This window comes from Rhincodon typus, chromosome 7 (genome assembly GCF_021869965.1).
Source record: "Rhincodon typus isolate 14 chromosome 7, sRhiTyp1.1, whole genome shotgun sequence".
In the NCBI taxonomy this organism is placed as follows: Eukaryota; Metazoa; Chordata; class Chondrichthyes; order Orectolobiformes; family Rhincodontidae; genus Rhincodon; species Rhincodon typus.
This window is the reverse complement of record NC_063338.1, coordinates 17,960,192-17,982,792: the sequence shown is the minus strand read 5'-3', so window position 1 is coordinate 17,982,792 and position 22,601 is coordinate 17,960,192. Positions and strand designations below refer to the sequence as shown.

Genomic DNA, 22,601 nt, shown 5'->3' with positions numbered 1-22,601 from the left:
TATGTCCTCATCGCAACATGCCTTCCCAATTATATTAGCAGCAAATTTTATTTCATTATATTCTGCTCCCTCTTTTCCAAGTCATTAATATAAAAAAGCAAATAATTGAAATGCTAGGTCTGATCATTGTGGTACTACACTAGTTACATCTTTCCAACCTGAAAAAGACCAATTAACCCTGATTCTCTGTCTTCTGTGTTTATTAGTCATCAATCCATGCTTATATATTACCATCAATACAATGAACTCTTATCTGGTGCAATAACCTTTTATGTGGCATCTTATCAAATGCTTTCTAGAAATCTAAATACATACATCTACCGGATTCCCTTTATCAACTCTGTACATGACATTAACTCTAGCAAATTTGTCAAACATGATTTCCCTTTCACAAGAACATGCTGACCTTGTGTAATTGTGTTAAGCTTTTCTAAATGTTCTGCTATGTTTCCTTAATAATGGACTGTAGCATTTTCCCAATAACAGACAACCACTGTTAACTGGATAATTTAATACTAATAGTTTTATTTCAAAAAGATTTACATTTATGTGTTATCACATCTTAAAGCCTCTCACATACAGTGTTAAAGACAAACATGCAACTGTTTAGCTGTGATCTCACTGGTCCATGAAGGGCATCTTTGTAATTAGGCATAGAGTCATACAGCATGGAAACAGACCCTTTGGTCCAACTTGTCCACACCAATCAGGCATCCCAATGTGACCTAGTCCCATTTGGCAGTATTTGGCCCATATCCCTCTAAACCCTTCCTATACATATACCCATCCAAATGCCTTTTAAATGTTGTAATTGTACCTGCTTCCACCACTTCCCCCGGGCAGCTTGTTCCGTACACGCATCACCCTCTGCGTGAAAAAATTACCCTCAGGTCCTTTTTAAATCTTTCCCCTCTCACCTTAAATCTATGCCCTCTGGTTTTGGATTCCCCTACCCTAGGAAAAGGCTTTGGCTATTTACCTTCTCCATGCTCCTCATGATTTTATAAACCTCTATAAGGTCACCCTTCAGCCTTAGATAATTAGAAAATTCAAAACAATTGGGAAGAGTCAGTATTGCTTTGTGAAAGGGAGATCATGCTTAACCAATTTATTGGAGCCCTTTGAAGAAGTAAAATGCAGCGTGGATAATGGGGACCTCACTGACAAATTTGAATTTCCAGAAGATGCTTGACAATGGTGCCATATAAAAGGCTATTGAGCAAAGTAGAAGCACATGGTAAGGGTTACCATACTAACATAGATAATCATTGGCTGGCTGGTAGAGAAACAGATGTGTCTGTTTCAGACTGGCTGGATGTGATGAGTGGAGTCCTGCAGGGCTATATGCTGGGGCCTTACTTTTGGTAATTTATATCAATGACTTAGATGAGGGGATCAAAGGCATGTGGTTAAATTTGCAAATGACAAAAGCTTGGTAGGAAAATATGTGGTGAGGTTGCTGATGAATACAGTTAGGTTGAGCGAGTGAACGAACAAAAATCTGGCAAATTAAACATAATGTGGGAAAATGCAAAATTGTTCACTTTGGCAGGAAGAATAATAAAAGCAGAGCATTACCTAAACAGATAACAACTGCAGAATTCCAAGATGCAGAAAGAGCTAGGTGTTCCAATGCACAAGTCCCAAAATGTTAGCAAGCAGGTACAGCAAATAATTGAGAATAATGGAAACTATCCTTTATTACAAGAGGAACTGAACGTAAAAGTCAGGAAATTACGCTTCAATGATATAGAGCATTAGCAAGATCACATCTCAAATATTGTGCGCAGTTTTGTCCTCCTTATGTAAGAATGGATGAAAATGCATTGGAGGCCAAAAACAGTTCAGAGACAGTTTACTAGATTAGTTCCTGGAATCAGTGGGTTGTCTTATAAGGAAAGGTAGGACAGATGGGCATGTTTCCACCAGAATTTGGAAGAGAAAGGAATGACTTGATTGAAGTACACAAGAGCCTGAACTGTCTTGATAAGGTGGGCCAGGAAACGAAGTTTCCTCATGGGTGAATCCTGAACTCTTGACAAAACTGCTTTAAAGTTAAATTTAAAATTTAGGATAGGGAAAAATATTCTCCTCATCCCTAAGTGGGTTGTGCAACTTTGAAACTCTACTTCAGAACATAGTGGAGGAGTAAAAATTGAATATTTTTTAAGGCCAAGGAGATCAAAAATTAGAAGTAGATGAGAATACAGAATTTGAAACAGCTTCCTATCCACCGTGACCTTAGTAAATGGTGGAGTAGGCTCGAAGGGCTGAATGGTATACTTTTGCTCTTAATTCTTATGTTTATTGTGCCTGTAGCTAAATACTGAGCCTGTAACATTATATGTCATATAAATATTGAGTAGAATTATTCTCCCTTTATAATAGGAAAAAGTTTAATCTCAAAGCACAGTAATCCTTTTGTGGTGCATTTCTATATCAAGGCGCACTACAGTTCATATTCCCAGAAATTACAACATTAAAATGCAATTTCCATTTTTAAACAAACGATACTAAATGATATGTTCAGCAAAAATTAGGTTACAATTTTCCCCAATACAAAGCACACATTCCAAGGTATCTAATATGTCCTTTTTAGTAACTTAAATTGTATTACAGACAAACCTCAGTTACACATTTTAACTCCATAGAAAACTGATTTTTTGATAATGGTTCTTCCATTTTTAAAACTCTTTTCATAGTCAAGAGTACATTTCATTTAATTATTCTGATGTTAGACTCAAATCCAGGGAGACTATCATATTTTTTTGTTACACCAATCAGTATAATCAATAAAATCTTTATAAGCAGACGACTGATACTTTGAGGTTTAGCCTGCGCCAAGTCATGTCATTCTGTCATTCCTCCCTCCCCCTCTCCCCAACACCATTCCCTCGCCTTAGCCGTTTCCTACTCAAGCTCTGCACTATTTATACAGCTGTGTTTGTTGGCCCCAGGGAGACCTGCCAAGTGCACCCAGTGCTAAAGTTGCCTCCTGCCCATTACCACACTAAGGCACACACATTTCCATCAAGAAATGAAACAAACAGCAGTGCAGACAGTATCCAGACTGAAATTTATTCACTTGCCATCAATTTTATAAGCAATTCAGCGACACACTATTTCTTTCCTCATTTTCATACAAATATGTGGGATAGCCATGAAGCTGTTAATGTGTTTGGGGAAGTGTGTGGGTGGCTTTCTGTACGGAATTCCAATGACAGACACCCATTAAAATAAATCACAGTACATCTCCTTCTTATAACAAGGGAATAGAAATAATTCAGACCATTTATTCTCAGTCTATACTGCCTCCTTAAACCACCACTGTCCTGTCTGGACAGCAATAACTCAACTATTTATAGGTTCTTACCACGGCCTACAAATTCTGGGTTCCAATATTTTTATTATCTTTCAAGAGGCACCAAGAAAAATATTTATGTTCAATGCAGCAGAAACAGTCCAATTTCCCCATTACCTCATTCAATGAGAAAAACACTGTTCCCATAGGTGACAGGTGGCTAACAGACAACTTTTCTTTTAGAAAATGCTTCGAAGTGTCCCAATTTTCTTATTAATAACATATCCAGAACACTTGATTTTTAAAAATGAAACAACATAGTCATACGTTAAAAGCCCTGTGGAGGGGTGAAGATCAGATGCACTGCTTTTCATACAAATTGTTTTTTTGACAATTTTACAAAATGCTTCTCTATTAAAGTTCTTTCAGATAAAAGATTTGTAGTATTATTGCAATTTCTAGATAATTCATTTATTAAAAATCTTACGTCCAAACCTGCTCAAAATACTGTACCCTTCAATCAGCTATTCAGATCAGCTACCATTAAAAGCACCAGTCCAAATATATCACCTGGTGATGCAAACTATTGACACACACTAATTGGTGGGAGAAAAATTGTAGCCTTAATAATTGTACAGCCTTCAAGCACAAACAAAAATGTTAATAATAGGAAAGACATGAGAAGTGCCAATGTCTAAGGAACCTCATATCTCATGTTCATAATTCTGGATAGTAAGACACTGCATTATAGATGAATGTGAAGGTGCCAATTCTAAACTGATAATAAAAATATGCAACTTATAGCGTAAACATATTTCTGCACATTGATATGAATTAGTTGCTCATCATGTAGCACTAGATTTGCTTTTTTTCAAATGATAAATAGGTTGAATGAGTTCTTTCCATTACCCACATGGGTCCAGCAAGACATCAATTCAGATATTCTCATCTCAATTTTCACCAGAGATCAGATTCTATTCAGACAAGCTAAAAAGCATGATTTGTTTCAGAGCTTGCAATATCACACTGTTGTAAAGGAGAGAATCATGTAAGCCTGAACATAAGCCAGAGAAAAAGGACTTTCATCTGTACCCAGCCCGTAAAATATCTGAGCTGGAATAACTTGATAGTTACATCTGGTGCTGATGGTTTCACATGGTGGAATACTTTTCAGTTTCTCAGTATTGAAGTCTTTTGCCTTTTGAGACATTTTCTTCATCAAACTATTGATGCCCAGACAGAAGCCAAAATAAACAAAGCCCCTTAGAGAACAAGGCGTCGGAAATAATAATGGGGAACCTAGAAATGGCAGGAGTTGGATAAATACTTCGCATTAGTCTTCACAGTAGAACACACTAATAGTATTTCAAATTTGCAAAATAATTAAGGGGCATGGGGAGGAAATAAATACAATAATGATCGATAGAGAATAAGTCCTGGGGAAACTAATGGGGCTAAAGACTGATGGGAAGGGATGCATACTAAGATAGTAAAAGTAAGTAGCTACAGAGATTGTGGATGCACTTGTAGGAATCTTCCAGGCATCCTTAGATTCTGGAATAATCCCAGAAGATTGGAAAACTGCAAATGTAACATTGCTATTTATAATGGGAAGGAGACTAAAATCAGGCTAGTTAGCTTAACATCTGTTATTGGGAAAATGTTACAGCCTACAATAATAGCAGAATATTTAGAAGTACATAATATGACTAAACAATCAATAAGTCAGCATGGCTTCATGAAGGGGAAATCATGCCAATCAAATTTACTAGGAGATTGTAAGAACTGCTGATGCTGAAGTCAGAGATAACATAGTGTGGAGCTGGAGGAACACAGCAGGCCAGGCAGCATCAGAGGAGCAAGAAAGTTGATGTTTCGGGTTGGGACCCTTCTTCAGAACTCTGAGGTGGTAACATGCAGAATGAAGAGGTTGCAATGTATTTGGATTTTCAGAAGGCATTTGGTAACATAATACACATTAGGCGATGTAATAACACAGAACCCAAGATGTTGGAGGTAGAAAATTTTCAGGCAACTGCAACAAGTGAAGTGCCCCAGACGGATCAGTGCTGAGGCCAGAATTATTTACGATATATATTAATGACTTGAATGTGGAAAGTGAATGTACTACAGTCAAGTCTGAAGATGACACACAAATAGATGGAAGTGGTGACGATGACATGAGTTTTCAGAGGGATATAGACTCGTTAAGCAGTGGGCAAAAACTTGGCAGATTGAATATAATGTGGGAAAAATGTGAGGTTATACACTTTGGCAGGGAAACAGAGGATCTGAATATTATCTATATGGAGAAAGACTGCAGGATGCTACAGCACCAAAGGATTTGGGAGTCCTCATCCGTGAATCATAAAAATTTTGCATTCAAATTCAGCAGGTAATAGGGAAAGCAAATGGTATGTTGGCCTTTATTTCAAAGGGAATAGAACATAAGAGTAGGGAGGTTTTACTAAAACTATACAGAGCACTAATCAGACCACAGCTGGAATACTGTGAACAGTTTTGGTCCCCTTATCTAAGGAAAGACATCTAAGGCATTAGAGGCAGTCCAGAGAAGGTTCACTATGCTGGTGTCAGGTATGGAGGAATTGTTTTATGAGGATTTTGACATGCTGGACCTGTAATTGTTAGAATTTAAAAGAATGAGAGGCAACATTATTGCCACATACAAGATTCTTAGGGACACTTGACAGGGGTGTATGCAGAAAGATTATGAAGAAAATAACAGTCTGGAAAGTGATAAAGAAAGGTTAAGTGAGTGGACAAGAATTTGATAGATGGAGTATGACATGGAAAGTGACAGCTTGTCCATTTTGGTGGGAAGAACAGAAAAGCAGTATATTATTCAAATACTGAAGTACAAATAAATCAGACAGTTCTTGTATACAAAGTCATAAAAACTAGCATACAGGTATAGCAAGTAATTAAGGGAGCAATGGAATTTTGCAAAGAGAATGGATTATAAAAGTAGGGAAATTCTGTTACAATCTTGCAGCGTGTTAAGACTGCACCTAGAATATTGCTTGCAGTTTTCGTTCTTTATTTCAAGAGAGATGTTTTTGCACTGGAAGCAATTCAGGGAAGGTGAACTAGGCCGATTCCTAATATGAACAGATTGCCTTATGAGGAAAGGTTGAGCAGGCTGGCCGAATATTTCTTGAAGTTTGGAAAAATGAAGGGTGATCGTACGGAAACATGGAAGATTTGTGTAGTATTGACAGTGTAGATGCTGAGAGGATGTGTCCCCTCAGGGGAAAGTCTAGAACTAGGCTCACAGTTTAAAAATAAAAGGATCTCCCATTTAAAATTAAGACAAGGAGGAATTTCCTTGGAATCCTCCACTGAACATTAGAGGTGGAGTCATTGAATATATTCAAGGCTGAATTAGACAGATACTTGATCTATGAGGGAGTTAAGGATTATGAATCAGGGAGGTGGAGTTGAAGCCACAATCAGATTAGCCATCATAATGAATGGCAGAGCAAGCTCAAGGGTACAAAAGTCCAGGCTACTCCTATTTATGTTCCTATTGAAAATTCACGATAGTTGAGCTCTGAATGCTTAAAACAACTTTCCCTACTTGAGCCTTGTTGCTTAATATTCTAGCAAGGCAAACAGTAACTAATGCTACACGACAGTGCTTGTTACTCTTAGTCGATTTACCATTTTACATGATGCAGTTAATGCACAAATACACACAAAGTAGCACTTGTTGTTATGGTTAAGAACTGCATACAAAGGGTTAAGCAGGGTCTCCACACTGGCATAATCACTCACCAGCTACAAATTATAATTATGTTTATTTGATCTTCAAGGAACCTTCATCAAGTGTAATTTTACACATAGAAGTGCCATATTAAGACATCGCTGCTGAAAATGCTTTAGTCTACAATGTGAAAGCTACACTGAGAACGTAGCTTATGATAATATACAAGTACTTGGGTCAGATTAAAAAGGTCACTTTTTAATTGTGTGCAAACATTGATTAGTTACACCAGGAAATAACTTACTTCAAATTTATAATGCCTAAATTTGTAAGTAAATTTGTAAAATACTAAGTACACATTTGGGTAAAACTTCCATAAAGTCATTTACTACATTCAGAGTTATAGATATCCAAAAAAATTTGTAAGTTAATTTTGGTATCTGTTAATTACATCATCACAGATGAGAAGGCCTGCATAAGCATGCAAATCAAGTTAGAAGTGGTCAGAATGTTTTGAATATCTTTTATTACAATATTTGCCATCCATAAATATATAGTTAGAAAGAACCAGTTATAGACCATCAAAAATCACCTGTTGTACTACATGCTGGGTATACATATAATTTTTGTGGGAAATTTATTGTGCCAGCTTCTCATTGTTTTGCATTAAAATCTTAGTCACACAGAAATCATAAGAACACAATTAATATAAGAACTAGGAGGAGCAGGCCATTTGGTCCCTCAGTCCTGCTCTGCCACTCAATAAACTCATGGTTGATCTGCCTCAAGCCTCAATTCATCTTTCATGGCAGCTCCTCATAATTTTTTGATATAATGATGGAGAGTTGAGAGCTATGTCCGCTTTAAGTACTTTCAGTGACCTAGCCTCTACAACTCTCTGGGTTAGAGATTCCAGGCATTCACTAACCTCTGAGAAGAAATACCTTCACATTTCAGTTTTAATTGTGGTTAATTCCCTTAGTCAAGATATTCCCATTGGTGGAAAAATCTTCAATATTGACCCTGTCAACCCCCTCAGAACCTTGTATGTGTCAATAAGATCCACACAGTGAGTATTCTGTAGAATTCACAGCCAGAATACAGTACAGGAAAAAACATTATATAATTTCAAGAAGGAACTGAAGCACTTGGGACTGACGGGGTCAAAGAATAAGGAGGAAAAAGCAGGAAGAGGCAATGGAGTTGGATTATCAGCCATGATCATAATGAATGGTGGAGCAGGTTCAAACTGCCGAATGCCTACTGCTGCTCCTATTTTGTGTTTTTATCTTCCTCATTCTTCTAAGCTTTAATGAATGAAAGACTAACCTGCTTAGCTGCTCTTGGTAAGTTAACCCAATCATCCCAGTATTCAGCCTAATGAGTGCCTTTTGAAATGCCTCCAATGACAGCATATCCTTTCTTAAATATGGGGACCAAAACTGTACAGAGTACTCCAGCTGTGGCTTCACCAACATCCCATACAGTGCTAACAAGACCTCCATATTTTTGAGCTCCAACATATAGCAATAAACATCAAAATTCCATTTACCTTCTTGACTACTCATTGCACCTCCATATTAATGGTTTGTGTTTCATGCACAAGATCCCTCTGCACTGCACATTTTTTAAATCTCTTTCTATTTAAATAGTCTGCCTTTTGATTCTTCACAAGTGTATGACATCACACGTGCCACATTAAACTCCGTGTGCCAGGCTTTTGCCTTGGTTATCTATAATCCCTTTGCAAATTCATTGTGTTGTCTTCATAACATGACTTCCCACCCATTTTTATATCAAACTGTGTGTTCTAGTGTCTGTAAAAAAAAATGTATTATATATAATCTGCTGAAATTGTTTGCATTAACCGGTGACTTTGAAATTCAAGCAAGATATTCGATTGTGAACTTTGGACCAAGAATTTCTGAAGGCCTGGTATCTATCTTTTGAAACTGTCTTAAGAAGTTGGGTAGATTATTCATGAATTGGAACGCAGGAAGTTAGAATTTGTTGGTAAAAGGGATTGCGGGAACAAGAGTGCTGTGGTCCCTTTAAGAGCTTGTGCTTTGTCTGTGCTTGGAAATTTATGAATGCAGGCACACAGAGTGCCCAAGTGGAAACATTTTGTATAGAACAGCCAAGCAGCATTTTTTCCAAGACAATAAGTTTGGATTTGGCCAATTAATTTAAACGAATCACTTAGATACAGAAAGCCAACTGATTTTAAATCTGATGGTGCTGACAACTTGAAACCAATCATATTATAAGAACTTGATTATGTCATTACAGGTATATAAGGTGAGAGCATTTGAAAAAAAAAAATCGGAGAGATCCATCCGCCACTTGCCAGAGTTAGCATCATGCAGCTCTCAGAGAAAGCCCATCTCATTAATCAACAGTACCATGGTATTTTAGCTCAAAGTCCTCATTGAAGAGATTATAGAGATAAAACATCCCTGCCAGCAGAATTAATGGAAGAGAGGCGTTTGTGAAGACAGCGGAGAAGACAGAATATTCTAAAAGATAGTCTGTGCGAGTCTGGAGTGATTAAGTTTTAATTTATTGTTTCTTATTAAATTGGGTTTATATAAATAGGACTTGTTTATTCGAATAGCATTCCAACAGAATTTAGTTCTGTTAGGGAATAGTTAGTAATTAGGGGGAAATTGTTGGTTTGTTAGTAATTCTGTTGTTAATTTGTTCATTATTAAGGTTAAACAAATAAATTGTTTCTTGTTACTTATAAAGCAGAGATCAGGGATTTTCTTTCTTGTAACCACTCATTTAACACATTATGAGGGGAAAGACGAGCTTCTCTGGCTGTTTCAGGGTAATTATTAGAGGGGAACACCTGTACCCATCATAACAGACTGGGGCTTCAGTTTTAGTTTAATTATCAGAGGGGTTTAGCTATTCCACACCCTTGCTCTGGTAACACTGTATAATGAACTGGTAAATCACAATTATTTTGTTGTTTTAAATTTCTCTCAACTATGTGTGTCTGTCTGGAAGAGAATAGTGGGGGGGATTATGATCAAACATTGGGCTTTAATTTGTAGATATTAATTAAATTGACTTGTTTATCTGCATTCTGCTAAAGTTACATTATTAATAAATTGTTAATTTTTGTTTCAGTTACAAACTTGGTGTCCAAGATCTGCTATTCATAATGTCTGGGTATGAACAATTAAGCAATTTTGATGGTCATTGCATATTTTTATTTCATAGTGTTGTGAACCATGTGACGGTGAGGCTGATTTGGTTTGGCTTGCTATCACTAACACCAGCCACAAAAACATATTAATTCCAACTGTCTGTGTGTTAGCCAATCCTCAATCTATATTAACTATTAATTAAATAATAATTACTAATAACCATGAACTCATCTTATGCAATAACTTTTTACGTGGCACTTTACGAAATGTTGTGCCTCTGTTTCAACTGTGGGGTTACTACTGTCTGTACTGTTTAAGTACTATAATTGTAACATAAGGAAATAAATAACTTTCCACCATGCGCACCATTGCCAAATTGCATGCCATTTACATTTAAACTCAACTTGCTCTTGATTTTTGCATATTAGCAGAATAGATGTGCTTTCAATCAATTTGCTTTTTCTAAATTTAATGGCAATCCCAATTTTTTTATTTATGTCTACATTCACACTAGAGCATCGATCTCAATTTTTCAGTTTGCGTGTTTAGGATTATATTTGCCTTATAATTTGGCACATGGCATCAAGCAGGTGATAGAGATAGTGCTGCCAAAAGATGTGCAACAGCTTAAGGCATGCTCACAAACAGTAGACTGCAAATGGTGACTGAAGAACAGAACTTTTTTTTACTTTCAAAAATGGTGACCAGTGATTGCATAAAAGTTGAGGCTGGTTTTTGGAAATTTCAAAGATTAACAAACATGCTGCAATCTCCAGCATGTTTTACTAGTATTATAATATCAGAAACTGCATGAAGATCTCATATAAAGTAGTACCGTCTGCCTCCATATTAGAAAAACATGATTGGCGAATTGGTTGCAAATATTTGTATTGATTACTAGCTTAGTTCTCAGGAAATATCTTCTCAATTACTAGTCCAGAAGAATACAAACAAGACTTCTCAATTTATTAGGTTTGCCAAGTGCTAGAATGACCTCCACAATGTCCATTTTAAATCTTTTACTAAAATTACATTTCTTCATCCGTTGTTATAAGGGAGTGGAGGGGGAAATGCAAGCACTTATTAGTGAAAGTTGTGAACAGTAATAATGTAATGTTAGAATGGGTTAGTGGAGATAAAGTGTTAAGAGGGATTCAGCAAATGTATCACAGACTGCCAGGTGACATGCTCCTTTCAGTCGCAGGTGATGACGACTAAGAGATCAAGAAGAAAGATCACATTTAGGGTCAGCAACTTGTTAGCCTTATGGGTTTCAGCTCATTGCATCTAACAAGACCTTTTTTCAAAAATAAAAGAAGTTGCAGAAAGCACTTACGATTTAGAAAAGAACTGATTACAAATTAATTACAAAATTTGTTTCCATTCACTCTTGTTTCGGTCAAATAGCAAGTTCTACCCTCGTGTGCATCTAAACAAATAATTTGCACAGAATTCAAGAAGTGCAATTTATAAAAGCAAGTAAAATCCTCAATCTCTAAGCCATGATGATTAGCAATGTCTCTTTAGTGAGAGGATATCAACAAATGCACTAACATTTTTGGGGTTACAAGTGTCTCTTAATTTATGGACTTCTCCTTGAAAGTTAAGTGTAAACTTATAGCTATCTACAATTCCTGAACATTATGTGAAAGAATGCATTGGGAAACAAAGCAAAACATTAATGGGGGACAACAAGGTGCAGGGCTGGATGAACACAGCAAGCCTACCATAATCTAATAAATCTCTTAGTTCAATTTGATCGTAATTAAATTGAGATCATTTATGAAAGAGAACTACCATATATATAGATAATATTCTTATCCTATAACTATTATTATACATAACTTGTGCAATGGTAATGCAGATGTAAAGATGTTGCATAATCACTTCACTGCAGTAGCAAGAAAGTGTACCGAGTGCAATTTGTCAGAGATTTTAAACTGAAGTCCAATCTGGCTGTTCAGATAGAAATGAAATATCCTATTGTTCTATAGAAGAAGTGCAGGAGCGTTCTGGTGTCACAGGCAGCATTACTGCTACATAAATGCTAAATAAATGCCCTTTTGTCTTCTCCCACTGACCCTTACCAAATAAGTTGTTTTAACATGTAACATTATGTAGGATTAACACCAGGCTAACAATGCTAGAATTCCCTCTGCATCCTGACAGACAATACAACACAATGTTTTCCAAACTTAATGTGTACACATTTGAATTGTACATCTTGTATGCAAATAGTACTGGAAAGCCAGAACCACCACTGAGCATGTACATTGTGATATCCTACTTCATTAGAACACAGATCTCCAAATAATGATTATTTCAGCCAATAATATGGCCCAAATACTATGCCAGCAACATCTGCAAATAAAGAGGCAGCCCTCCCCTCACCATATAACCTGTATTGCAATGTGTCACATACCTTGCAATCCTTAGTACCTAATTACCCAGGCACCCACAAAATTACCTGTCCTAATGAGTTCAACCTTGAATGTAGATCAACATACTATGGTCTTGACGATTACTGTACGCACCAATGTTATACCTTTTCCCCAAATAAAGTTTAATCTAAAGAATACACTGAATTTGTTTATTATGTATGATATAGCTTTCTAATTTATTGCATATAATGATAAAATAAATTGCCCACTAATGATCATGATTTTGAGTATTTGGAGTGTCAATATTGCACCCTTTCCAGGTTGATTAAGGAAAAAATTTCCAATGATATCCTTGTATTGGTGCAAAATGCTATTTAAACGTATAGCATAACAGCAACAAGTTTATATTTTACGACACTGACATACTTGTAATTTAATTCTTTCCCAATTGTCTCTTCAATAATTGTATTACCTTTACACTCCATTCCAAGCTTGACTAACCTCTCTCTTAAAGCTATTATTTCTTCTCATTTTCAACTTGGTCCTCCAGGTAGTTCACATTATAATAACACGTTCAATGACTTGAGACATTTAGAGACTAACTTATTTAATCAACAGCTTACTTACATTCTTCTACAATGGAGCTCATCAGGACGTACAACACTTGTTCACTAAGCGCATGAGTCTCTATCATTAAACCATTTTCCTCTAAAATTGAGTACTCCACAACTGGATTCATGGGTTTTGACATTTAGACTAGTTAAGGTGCTCATTAGTTCATTGGTAAGTGTTATAAGCACATTGTGAATTGTTTTTTTATTGCTACTCTTAATAAAATTGCATTTTAAAACTCCCACTCACTAGTTTTCATTAACAGGTAATAAATTAAAATTAAGTATTTCTCTTTTTTTTATTTGAAGAGAAGAAAACCTAGCCTAGGTTATCAATTTTAAGTTTACCAACGTCAACAGACAGTATATTACTAAGAAACTCTAGGGTTGTAGATGTGAAATCAGATTTGTTTTTACAAAATATTGTCTAAAATGTCTATACACATTTCTCTCCCATTTGCAACCAAATGAGAAACTGAACTGAGACACAGGGTATTTCAAGCAGAATTAAGAAACACAGATTTAGGTTTTTTGTTTTAAGAGAAAAGGGCCATGGTACCATTATATTGTAGCAGACTAATTTTATTCAATTACGTTTTACATTGGATCCTCTCAAATCAGGAAGGAAACAATTACAACCGCCTTCAGCTGACGACATGAAAAAAACTCCCCCAAATTCTCTGAGAGTGTAATGATCTTAATGAGGACCAGTTGTTTCCAGTCACTGATCTGCTAAACTTCTTTTTACAACTTATTTAAAGCAGAGCAGTCTCACCTCTGACCAATGCACTTGTAAACGTTTCCCTGTTTAACTTCTGTTTGTTTGGATCACAGCTGTCAATACTAGACAATTAACCCAGAGCACAAATGAACAGAGTAAACTCAATTTAGGCAAACAACCAATTGCTGAATGTTTCAGTTGTATTAAATTCATAAGGTAAAAAAAATTGCTTATTCACAGCGTGATTGTTTGTCGCATTATAAATAAAATTTGGAGTTATCCAAATAATGAAAACGGATAACACATTTGGGGCACAAGGTAGAATAGAAAATAAGTGATTGAAAAGGACAATGAGAAGAAGGGAATTAAAGCAACAATAATTAAACATTTGTGATTCTCAGAACTTTTTACACTCTTCACTAATTCAGCATCCTTAACCTACTCTGCCTTCTGGCAATTACCAAATTCAATCAGTATGGTCAGTTTTCAAAAATAGAGCAAAATGATTCACCTGTATTAATCTACAAAAAGAAACCTCAAACATATAGAAGTGTTAAAATCAACAGGCCCATTGTACTCCATTTCCCAATCTTTGGGGGTTGACAAAAGAAAAGAAATGTCAATCTTAGAAAAACTCGAGGAATTCCTCTCAGACCCTCTTAAGTGCAATCAAGCAAATTCCAGGTATTACGACCATGAAGGAACACATTGATAATCAAACCCCATTGCTCCACCAGTTATGTCATTCGTATCAATGCGTCAATTCAATCAGCAAAATGGAAAATTGCTCCTCTTTTGTGCTACTAGCCAGAATAAAAGACTTATGAGCTCAAACTATCTGTTTATTAGAACATAAAACATATGGAACATAGAGGTAAATATCTAAGCTATAAAACAAAATCTAGAAGTAGAACTATATTCCCTTAATCTCAACAGATAGGTACAACACAAAATAAAACAAACAAACAAACAAGTCTCCGTAGAAGTGATGCTTAAGAAAAAGGGCAAAAGAAAAAACACTCACGTTGTCCAAGGATTTAAAACTAAAAATGAGATTTGATGACTTCTCACTGTCCTTAGGCTTCTTGTCAACCAAGTCGAATTGCTGACAGCTGAAGACTGATGTAACATTCTCAGTTCAGACTGAAGTCAAGAGGGATCAGTGTCTTTGGAAATGGCCACAATACTGTTTTACGAGATAGTCAGAAAGCCTGATATTTGGAAACTTTATTGGGTTCTCAGAGACTTCTGCCAAGATTGAAAGAGATTTGTAGCTTCTGACATTTCTTCCTTATTGACCACCCTGGTTTGTGAAACAGAAACTAAGATCAAAAATGATGGTAAGGCAGCTATTAGTGTAGAGGCCCCCATCGATTTCTCATAGCCATGTCCTCTCAATTGGGTGTGAGAACTGATGCTCAGCAGTTATGAGTAATAAAGCAAGCTCAAATCAGGGATGGGAACTAGTACTGCAGGCATTCTGGAAGGGTCCATTTGCCTTAAATGCTGCTTTGAGTTTTGTTCAATGAAGTGGATAAAATCCATTATACCAGGTAAGCAAACAAAGAAGATGGCAACCCTTTGATAAACAACCTGGAACGTCACTGCTAAAATGTACAGAACTGGCAGCTGGGTGATAACATGCTCAAGGCAACTATGATTGACCTGAAACTTGATAGGGAAGCTTTGTCAATGGTTAGCCTATCAACAGGGAAGTCTCATCAAGAATAGTTCATTAACAGAAAACATTTTATATATAAATATATGTATAATAGAGACAGAGTGCGCAAGATGTATATAGTATATATAATATATATATAGAAAGAGCAAGTTGTAGGTTTCAGTGCAAGGATCTTCCCACAAATGGTTCAGGAAGTGTTCTCTCCATCAATTTTTCAGCTCAAACAGGGCCAGTTAATGCCATGAGTTTCTCTGCTGCAATGCTATGTTCCACTTCAGAGGCAAAAGAGTTTGAGGAGCTTGACATTGCTTTTAGATGAACCCCAAGGTAAAACATCATTACCTACTAGGTGATTTCAATGCCAGAATGGATGTGGGCCATAAGACAAGATCCAACTGCCTCAGACACAGGGACTGGAACGATCATGAAGAAGAGATGGAGACTACTACTACCACAAGCTTTGTGTAACCAGTCCCTTCTCTCAGAGGAAATCAAGCCATAAGGTGCCCTGAAGACAGTCAAGATCTCAGGGCCTGGCACCAGCTGAGTCTGGTCATGCCCAGACATAATTCTGAACAGTGTTCTCAACATGTGCAGCTACTGTAGTGCTGGCAATGATGCAGATCACTCTTTGGTATGCACTAGGGTTAGCATGCAACCTTGAACATTTCTCATTCAAAACAGAAATGATACCCTTGTATCAAAATCAGCCATGCTGCCTACCAAGACAAAAGCCAACAGAAGTTCCTCACAGCGATTGAAAAAATGGTCTTTGGCATTCCCAATTCAGATGCAAAATGGAATATGTATGGACATTAACAAGCGAGGTATGAAGATGGCAGACAGTGACAACTGGGAGACATTTGACAATGGCCATGATCTCTGGATGCCAAATATCTGGAACCGCATTTTAAAAAGGAGAGCAAAAGTGAAAAGCTCGGCTTGTTTCAAAAGAGGGTGCAAAGAACAAGAGCCAGTGAATTGTGTACTCATCTACCTCTAGCAAATGTAGTAGAGACTGCTATGCCAGTGTGCGGCTTCTGAGCCACACCAAATCAATGCTCAGAGTTAATGACCATAACACAACAAAACAGAAAGTTGCCACTACTAATGGTGCTATATAATAGGTTTTAGTCTTTTTTTTTAATTCACTAAACTTAGCTTTGAATTAAGAATTCCAGACTAAATGTTTAAGCTGCAAGATAATGAAATATAGATTTAAAAATGAGAGTTTAGCACAAACAGTTTTCAGCTCTTTTTTAAAAGAAATGTTCCTTAGTTCTATTTCAGATGTGGCACAGTTCTTATAGGCAATTGTCTCAGATTTGTTTCTGATTATTATTCACATCACAACATATATTTATGTTTGAAAAAGAATTACAGAAATCTGCCTTCAACTTTTCAAATGTAACACTCCAACAGGCAATTTTGTTTTAAAAAATCTATGATTTTTTAAAAAAAAAACTATTTTCTTTGGTTCAAATGGTTTATGACAGCTAAAACATCCTTGCTTTTAGTTTATTTTAGTTATAGCGTTGAATTTCATTTCCTTCTTTAACAAGAGCGTCATCTAGAGGATGATCTATGTATTGCAATATTCCTCTTGTAAATGTGAAAAGCTGTGAATACTTGTGACATACAGCATTAACTTCAACCTTTTCCAAGTACAGCACCCTAGTCTACATGGACAGGATCAAAACTATCATTTTATCTGCAAACCATCACTTATACAGCACCAGTTATAGCACGAAAGCCTCCTTACAGTATGAATATATTTAATCAAAACAAATAGTTTTAGTATGAACATCTGTATTATAATATTAATAATTAGTAAAGCAAATAAATGTGGTCATTACTCCCTCATTATTCTGGTCATCAAAAGAATGAAGGAATACTTTTAAAAAGGAAACCTCTAGGCATCAATGTTCTGCCCTAAGAGGTTAGGCACAACACAAGAGAAAACTTGACAATGCAATCTCAGAGGACAATCGCTTCCTGCATGGCTTACTTTCCCCACACAACCACAATCCTGGCTATCTCGGAATGCAAAGAGATTTGGATCAGACTTCTGGTACAAAACACATTACCAGAGACCTGAGCACAAAAGTTATTTGTTCTAAATAGATCTGTATCGCCTTTCTTTTGGCTTGAAAGAATTCAGACCTGCTGCCCATAGATGAATTTCCCCATTAAGATAAGCTGGCATACAGCAAAGCATGCCTTACAGAACGTTAATAACAAAAAAATAGGCACACAAAAAATTTTGCTATTAGTTTGTTAGTTAAAAGTTATTTGAAGGTTTTTGTGTCAAGTAGTAACATTGAGTAAGACAATTTTACATTACCCTATACAAACTTTGCAGGAGAAGTGTTCCAAGTGTTCCTTCGAGACACTGGTAAATCTTAATGTTTTGGGCAGCTTACTCTGCCTGTTGTCTGGAGAAATGACTGGAACAGGTGAAAGAGGCAGTGATATACGGTGGGATGTGGGCAGAATCTTAGTGCTGCTTGGTCAGGCTATTGTTTGTAATAAACTGGTAGGTCAACATTCTTGCTGATTTGTTGGCTGTGAAAATTGAACGTTAGTGTGTTTCTTGAAGGAGAATAGACAGATGTCATAAGAGAAGGTCACAGTATTATGATTTAAACTGAAAGAACTGTGGATGTTGTAAATCAGAAACAACAACAGAAATTTCTGGAAAAGATCAGGAGGTTTGGCAGCATCTGTGAACAGAAATCAGAGTTAACGTTTCGGGTCTAGTGACTGTTCGTCAGTGCCTGTTCTGAGGAAGGATCACTGGACTCGAAATGTTAACACTGATTTCTCTCCACAGATACTGCCAGACCTGCTGAGCTTTGCCAGCAATTTCTGTTGTTGTGTCACGGTATTAGGCGATGGTGTAGTGTTGGGAGATTTACATGGCCTCCCTGACATGCTTATGAAGGATATGTCCAGTACTGGACCATTAGATGTGGTGGTTAAGTTGACAGCTTTTGATAACAGCTGACTTTTCCCATTCTCTATCTTTGAAGCAGGTTTGATGTTCCCTCAAGTCTACTGTGGAGACTGTTTCCCCAAGGTACACAGGTCTGCAGTTGCACTGTGTGTCATAAATTCCTTGTTTACTGTGAGACGGTTTCTTGTTTTCGCGGGTACGAAGGACAGAGTGAAGCTTATTGTGCTGGATTAATATGTCCAATAACGTTATCATTTGGGCTAGGTGGAACCAACGTACTGGAGGCTGACTCTTATCTTAATGGAAATAGTTGTTATGGAGCTGGTAAGAGGTGAGCATATATTAATCATGCATGAAACAGAAGTCATTGAGTTAAGTGTAGATTTAAGCTGAAGTTCTTGTTGTAGGTGTTTCTTGTCACTGATGGAGTAGGGTTTATTCTTTCATAGGATGTGGGCATCACTGACAAGGTGAGTTGCCTAAGAGTCAGTCACATTGCTGAGGTCTGGAGTCAAAGGCCAAACTGCGGAGGGACATTAATGAATGACATGGGTTTTTACAACGAATGATGATGGATACTATTATTGAGATTAGCTCTGAATTATAGATTTACGAATTGAATTTAAATTCTACCAGCTGCCATGGTGAAATCTGAACTAATGTCTCAACAGCATTAGCCTGGGCCTCTGGATTACCTGTCCGGTGACATTACTGCTCCACCACCATGTTGTCTTTTAATGATGATGTTGGAAAACGAGTGGAAGGATGATGGTAAGATCAATAATTCATGATAACATCATCTTCCTCTATCGTAATGTCAATTATTGGTACTTAACATCCTGTAGGACACTATGGTGTTCTCTCCTGTTATGTTGCATGTTCTCAGAAAAGAACCCCAGTTTATAAGGGAAAAAGTGAATATTCCTCAGAGCCTACTGGAAACTGTTTCCATTGACCGGTGACTTTGGAATTCAAACAAAATACAATCCTATGTGATTGTAATATAATGCTTCGTTCAAGGATTCCATAAAGACCTCGTACTGATCATTGAAACAGCTACTGAATTGACAAATTACAACTCTTATTTTCTTTTTTATTTATCCCTCAACTCCATCCATCTGTTTTCATGCGTGAGTTGGGGGGGGTGTTACGATCAGTGAAAATCAGTGAATTTAAATCATAGACCTTAATTAGATTACCTGGTTGTTTAACTTTGCTCTGTTCAAGTTACAGTATTAATACTAAATTGTTAATTTCTATTTGAGTTATAACCTTGGTATCTCATAACTGTTATTCTTAAAGTCTGGTTAGGAACAACTGGGCAAGTTTGAGCGAGTCTGTTTTAGTTTGGCATGTTATCCTGGTGTTGTAACAGAACTTTGGCTGTTAAATATAAACTGGAGGATAAGTTTAGAGGATGGAACTCAATAATTAATGTGTTATTTAAGAAAATAGATCAAATAAAACTATACATGTGGAGTGAGCCACGCAGTTAAATGTAAACCTGAATCACAAAATGACAAAGTGAAAAGAAATTAGATGATTTTCTTTCTAAACCATTATGAAAAGCTTGTAGTACTCAATAAAAGGTTGAACATAAATGTATCCAAATTATGAAATGGTTTGCACAAGTACCTCATTAAAATTACAGTAGTTGTATAATTTTTCCTTACCTGGTCTTTGGATTTTGTTGCAGACTTAGAAGATTCATAGTCCTTCTTTGTTTCTAAAATCTTCCTGACAAGCACACCTGTAACAAAAATAGATTTTTCTCCATGTATCCTGTAGAATGAAATTTGCATTGTGTAAAATTCTTCCAGCTGTTTTACCACTTTTTTCCCCCAAGATTAAGTTGATGAAAATACAAGAGACAGAGTAGAAGGAAAATAGATTTTTTTTGCAGTCAGTAGCAGTGTCATACATTTTCAATTCAAAAGCAACTTAGGTTTATATTACACCTTTAACACAGCAAAACATCCCAAGGGAGGCTTCACAGGAGGTTAATCAGATGTTAAAAAAAATACCCAGGTGTAGCACTGTGTGTAATTTAAAGCTCCTTCAGGCTTTGAAAATCACACTCTACTATACTATTTTCAGGTTACTTGGCAGAAATTTTACTGGTCTATCATCTTGTGGTTTATCTTCTTTGTAGATTCATACCAACTGTGAACTAAGATAATATTAGACAGTCATTTTGTTGAACACAGGTTAAGGCTGCTATCAGATTGACATGACCCAAAACCAGATAAGACGAGACCATGCCGGTAAACTATCAGTCAACATTAAAGGTTCTTCTCCACTCCACTCATAAAAAAAAAATACATGTTTAGATAGTCCAAAGTAAAACCGTGTTAAAACTTATTTTGGTAAGATTATTATTTGGTCAAAACAAAAGTTTTTAAAAAGTTATAAGTCACCATATGGCTGGAATTGCACTTGGTATTGGCAGCTACATGGCACTTGTAAGGCTGGATATCAGAATAATTATACTTTGGCTTTGGACCCAGAAGTTTTCTCACTTAGAGTTTCAATAAGATCAAAAACAAATTATCTTATGATCACAAGAAGTTTGGATCCAGATCTACTGTGAAAAATTTCTGTTCTCCTCTTTTCCCAAAAAGAATTTCATGAAGATCCCAAAGAAAACACCATATACCAGGTAACTTAAAAACAAACACAGTAAGACAAGAGTCATAGAAAGCAATAAATGCAACAATTACTTTTTTTGAGACAGAAATGAGGGTTGTTTAAAGGGTTGTTAGTCTTTCAAAATCACTTGCCTAGTGATTAACAGAGTCACTGAATATATTCAAGGCTGAGTGACACAGATTTTTAATTGATAAGTGAGCTCAAATCATATCAGAATAATCTTACTGAATGGATGGGCAGCCTTGATAGGCCAAATGGCTAACTCCTACTTCTTATAACCTTGTGAAAACAAGTACAATTCAGAAAAATAAAATTTTCCTTTCGAGTAGCAATACCTATCTGATACAGTTATATGGGTTTTACCCAGTTTAGAATTACAAAAGTAGGAAACAGAGAAATAAAGAGATAGCAGGAACTGCAGATGCTGGAGAATCTGAGATAACAAGGTGCAGAGCTGGACGAACACAGCAGGCCAAGCAGCAAGGCTGATGTTTCGGGCCTAGACCCGTCTTCATTTCTGAAGAAGGGTCTAGGCCCGAAACGTCAGCCTTCCTCCTCCTCTGATGCTGCTTGGCTGACAGAGAAATAAACATATCTTGGACAGCATATAAAGAGTATTTCCCTTCTGAAAGCTAGGGGGAAATCCAAATCATGAATTTATGACTTGCCCACAACACAGTCTATGGATTAACATTGTCTAGTGGAATCCGGACACTTTCTCACACATGGAAGCTATAGTAAACAGTAGCTACAAACATATATAGATGCACCCTAGTGGCATCTTGTTCCTAACTCTACACATGGAATGATGCGCATTTTTTTAAACAACAAGTAATTACCATTTTACATCAAAACAAATTCAGAAACGTATGAAATGTCTTGTTGGCCTTGTTGTAGGAGATTGCCTGTGGCCTATTAACTAAACCCAGAGGCTTAGATGTGAAATATATTTTCACACATCTCTAATCCAACTCATTTATGACCATTCAAACAAAAAACTGGCCAATACTACTAAGTAACGGATGTTTGATTATTCAATTGCACCTTTGTTTTCTGGACTTCATCCGTGAGAGTTAATAAGTTGCAATGGAATGGAAACTAGTCACAACCATAGAATAAACAATGGCCATCAGTACATGGAAGTTCACCACGAATATTTAAATCACAGGGCTGGCAAAAATGGATGCTTAAGTAACAACTCTCAATTAATGCAACATTTGCTATTGGGGTCAAAAACAGAAGTTGCTGGAAAAGTTCAGCAGATCTGACAACATCTGTGAAGAAAAAAAAAAATCCGAGAAATGTTAAGGGGTAGTAGGAACTGCAGATGCTTGAGAATCTGAGATAATAAGTTGTAGAGCTGGATGAACACAGCAGGCCAAGCAGCATCAGAGAAGCAGGAAGGCTGACGTTTCGGGCCTG

The 22,601-nt window shown here is 36.6% G+C and overlaps 1 protein-coding gene across 2 annotated transcripts in view; it reads right to left on the bottom strand.

Annotated features, from left to right (window-relative positions):
- traf3ip1 (TNF receptor-associated factor 3 interacting protein 1) overlaps positions 1–22,601 on the bottom strand; it is a 155,453-nt gene that overhangs the window by 11,852 nt on the left and 121,000 nt on the right. For both annotated transcript variants that reach the window (XM_048599122.1, XM_048599123.1), the window contains one exon: positions 20,204–20,280. In XM_048599122.1, the coding sequence (XP_048455079.1) occupies positions 20,204–20,280 (77 nt within the window). The remainder of the gene's footprint in view (positions 1–20,203; positions 20,281–22,601) is intronic.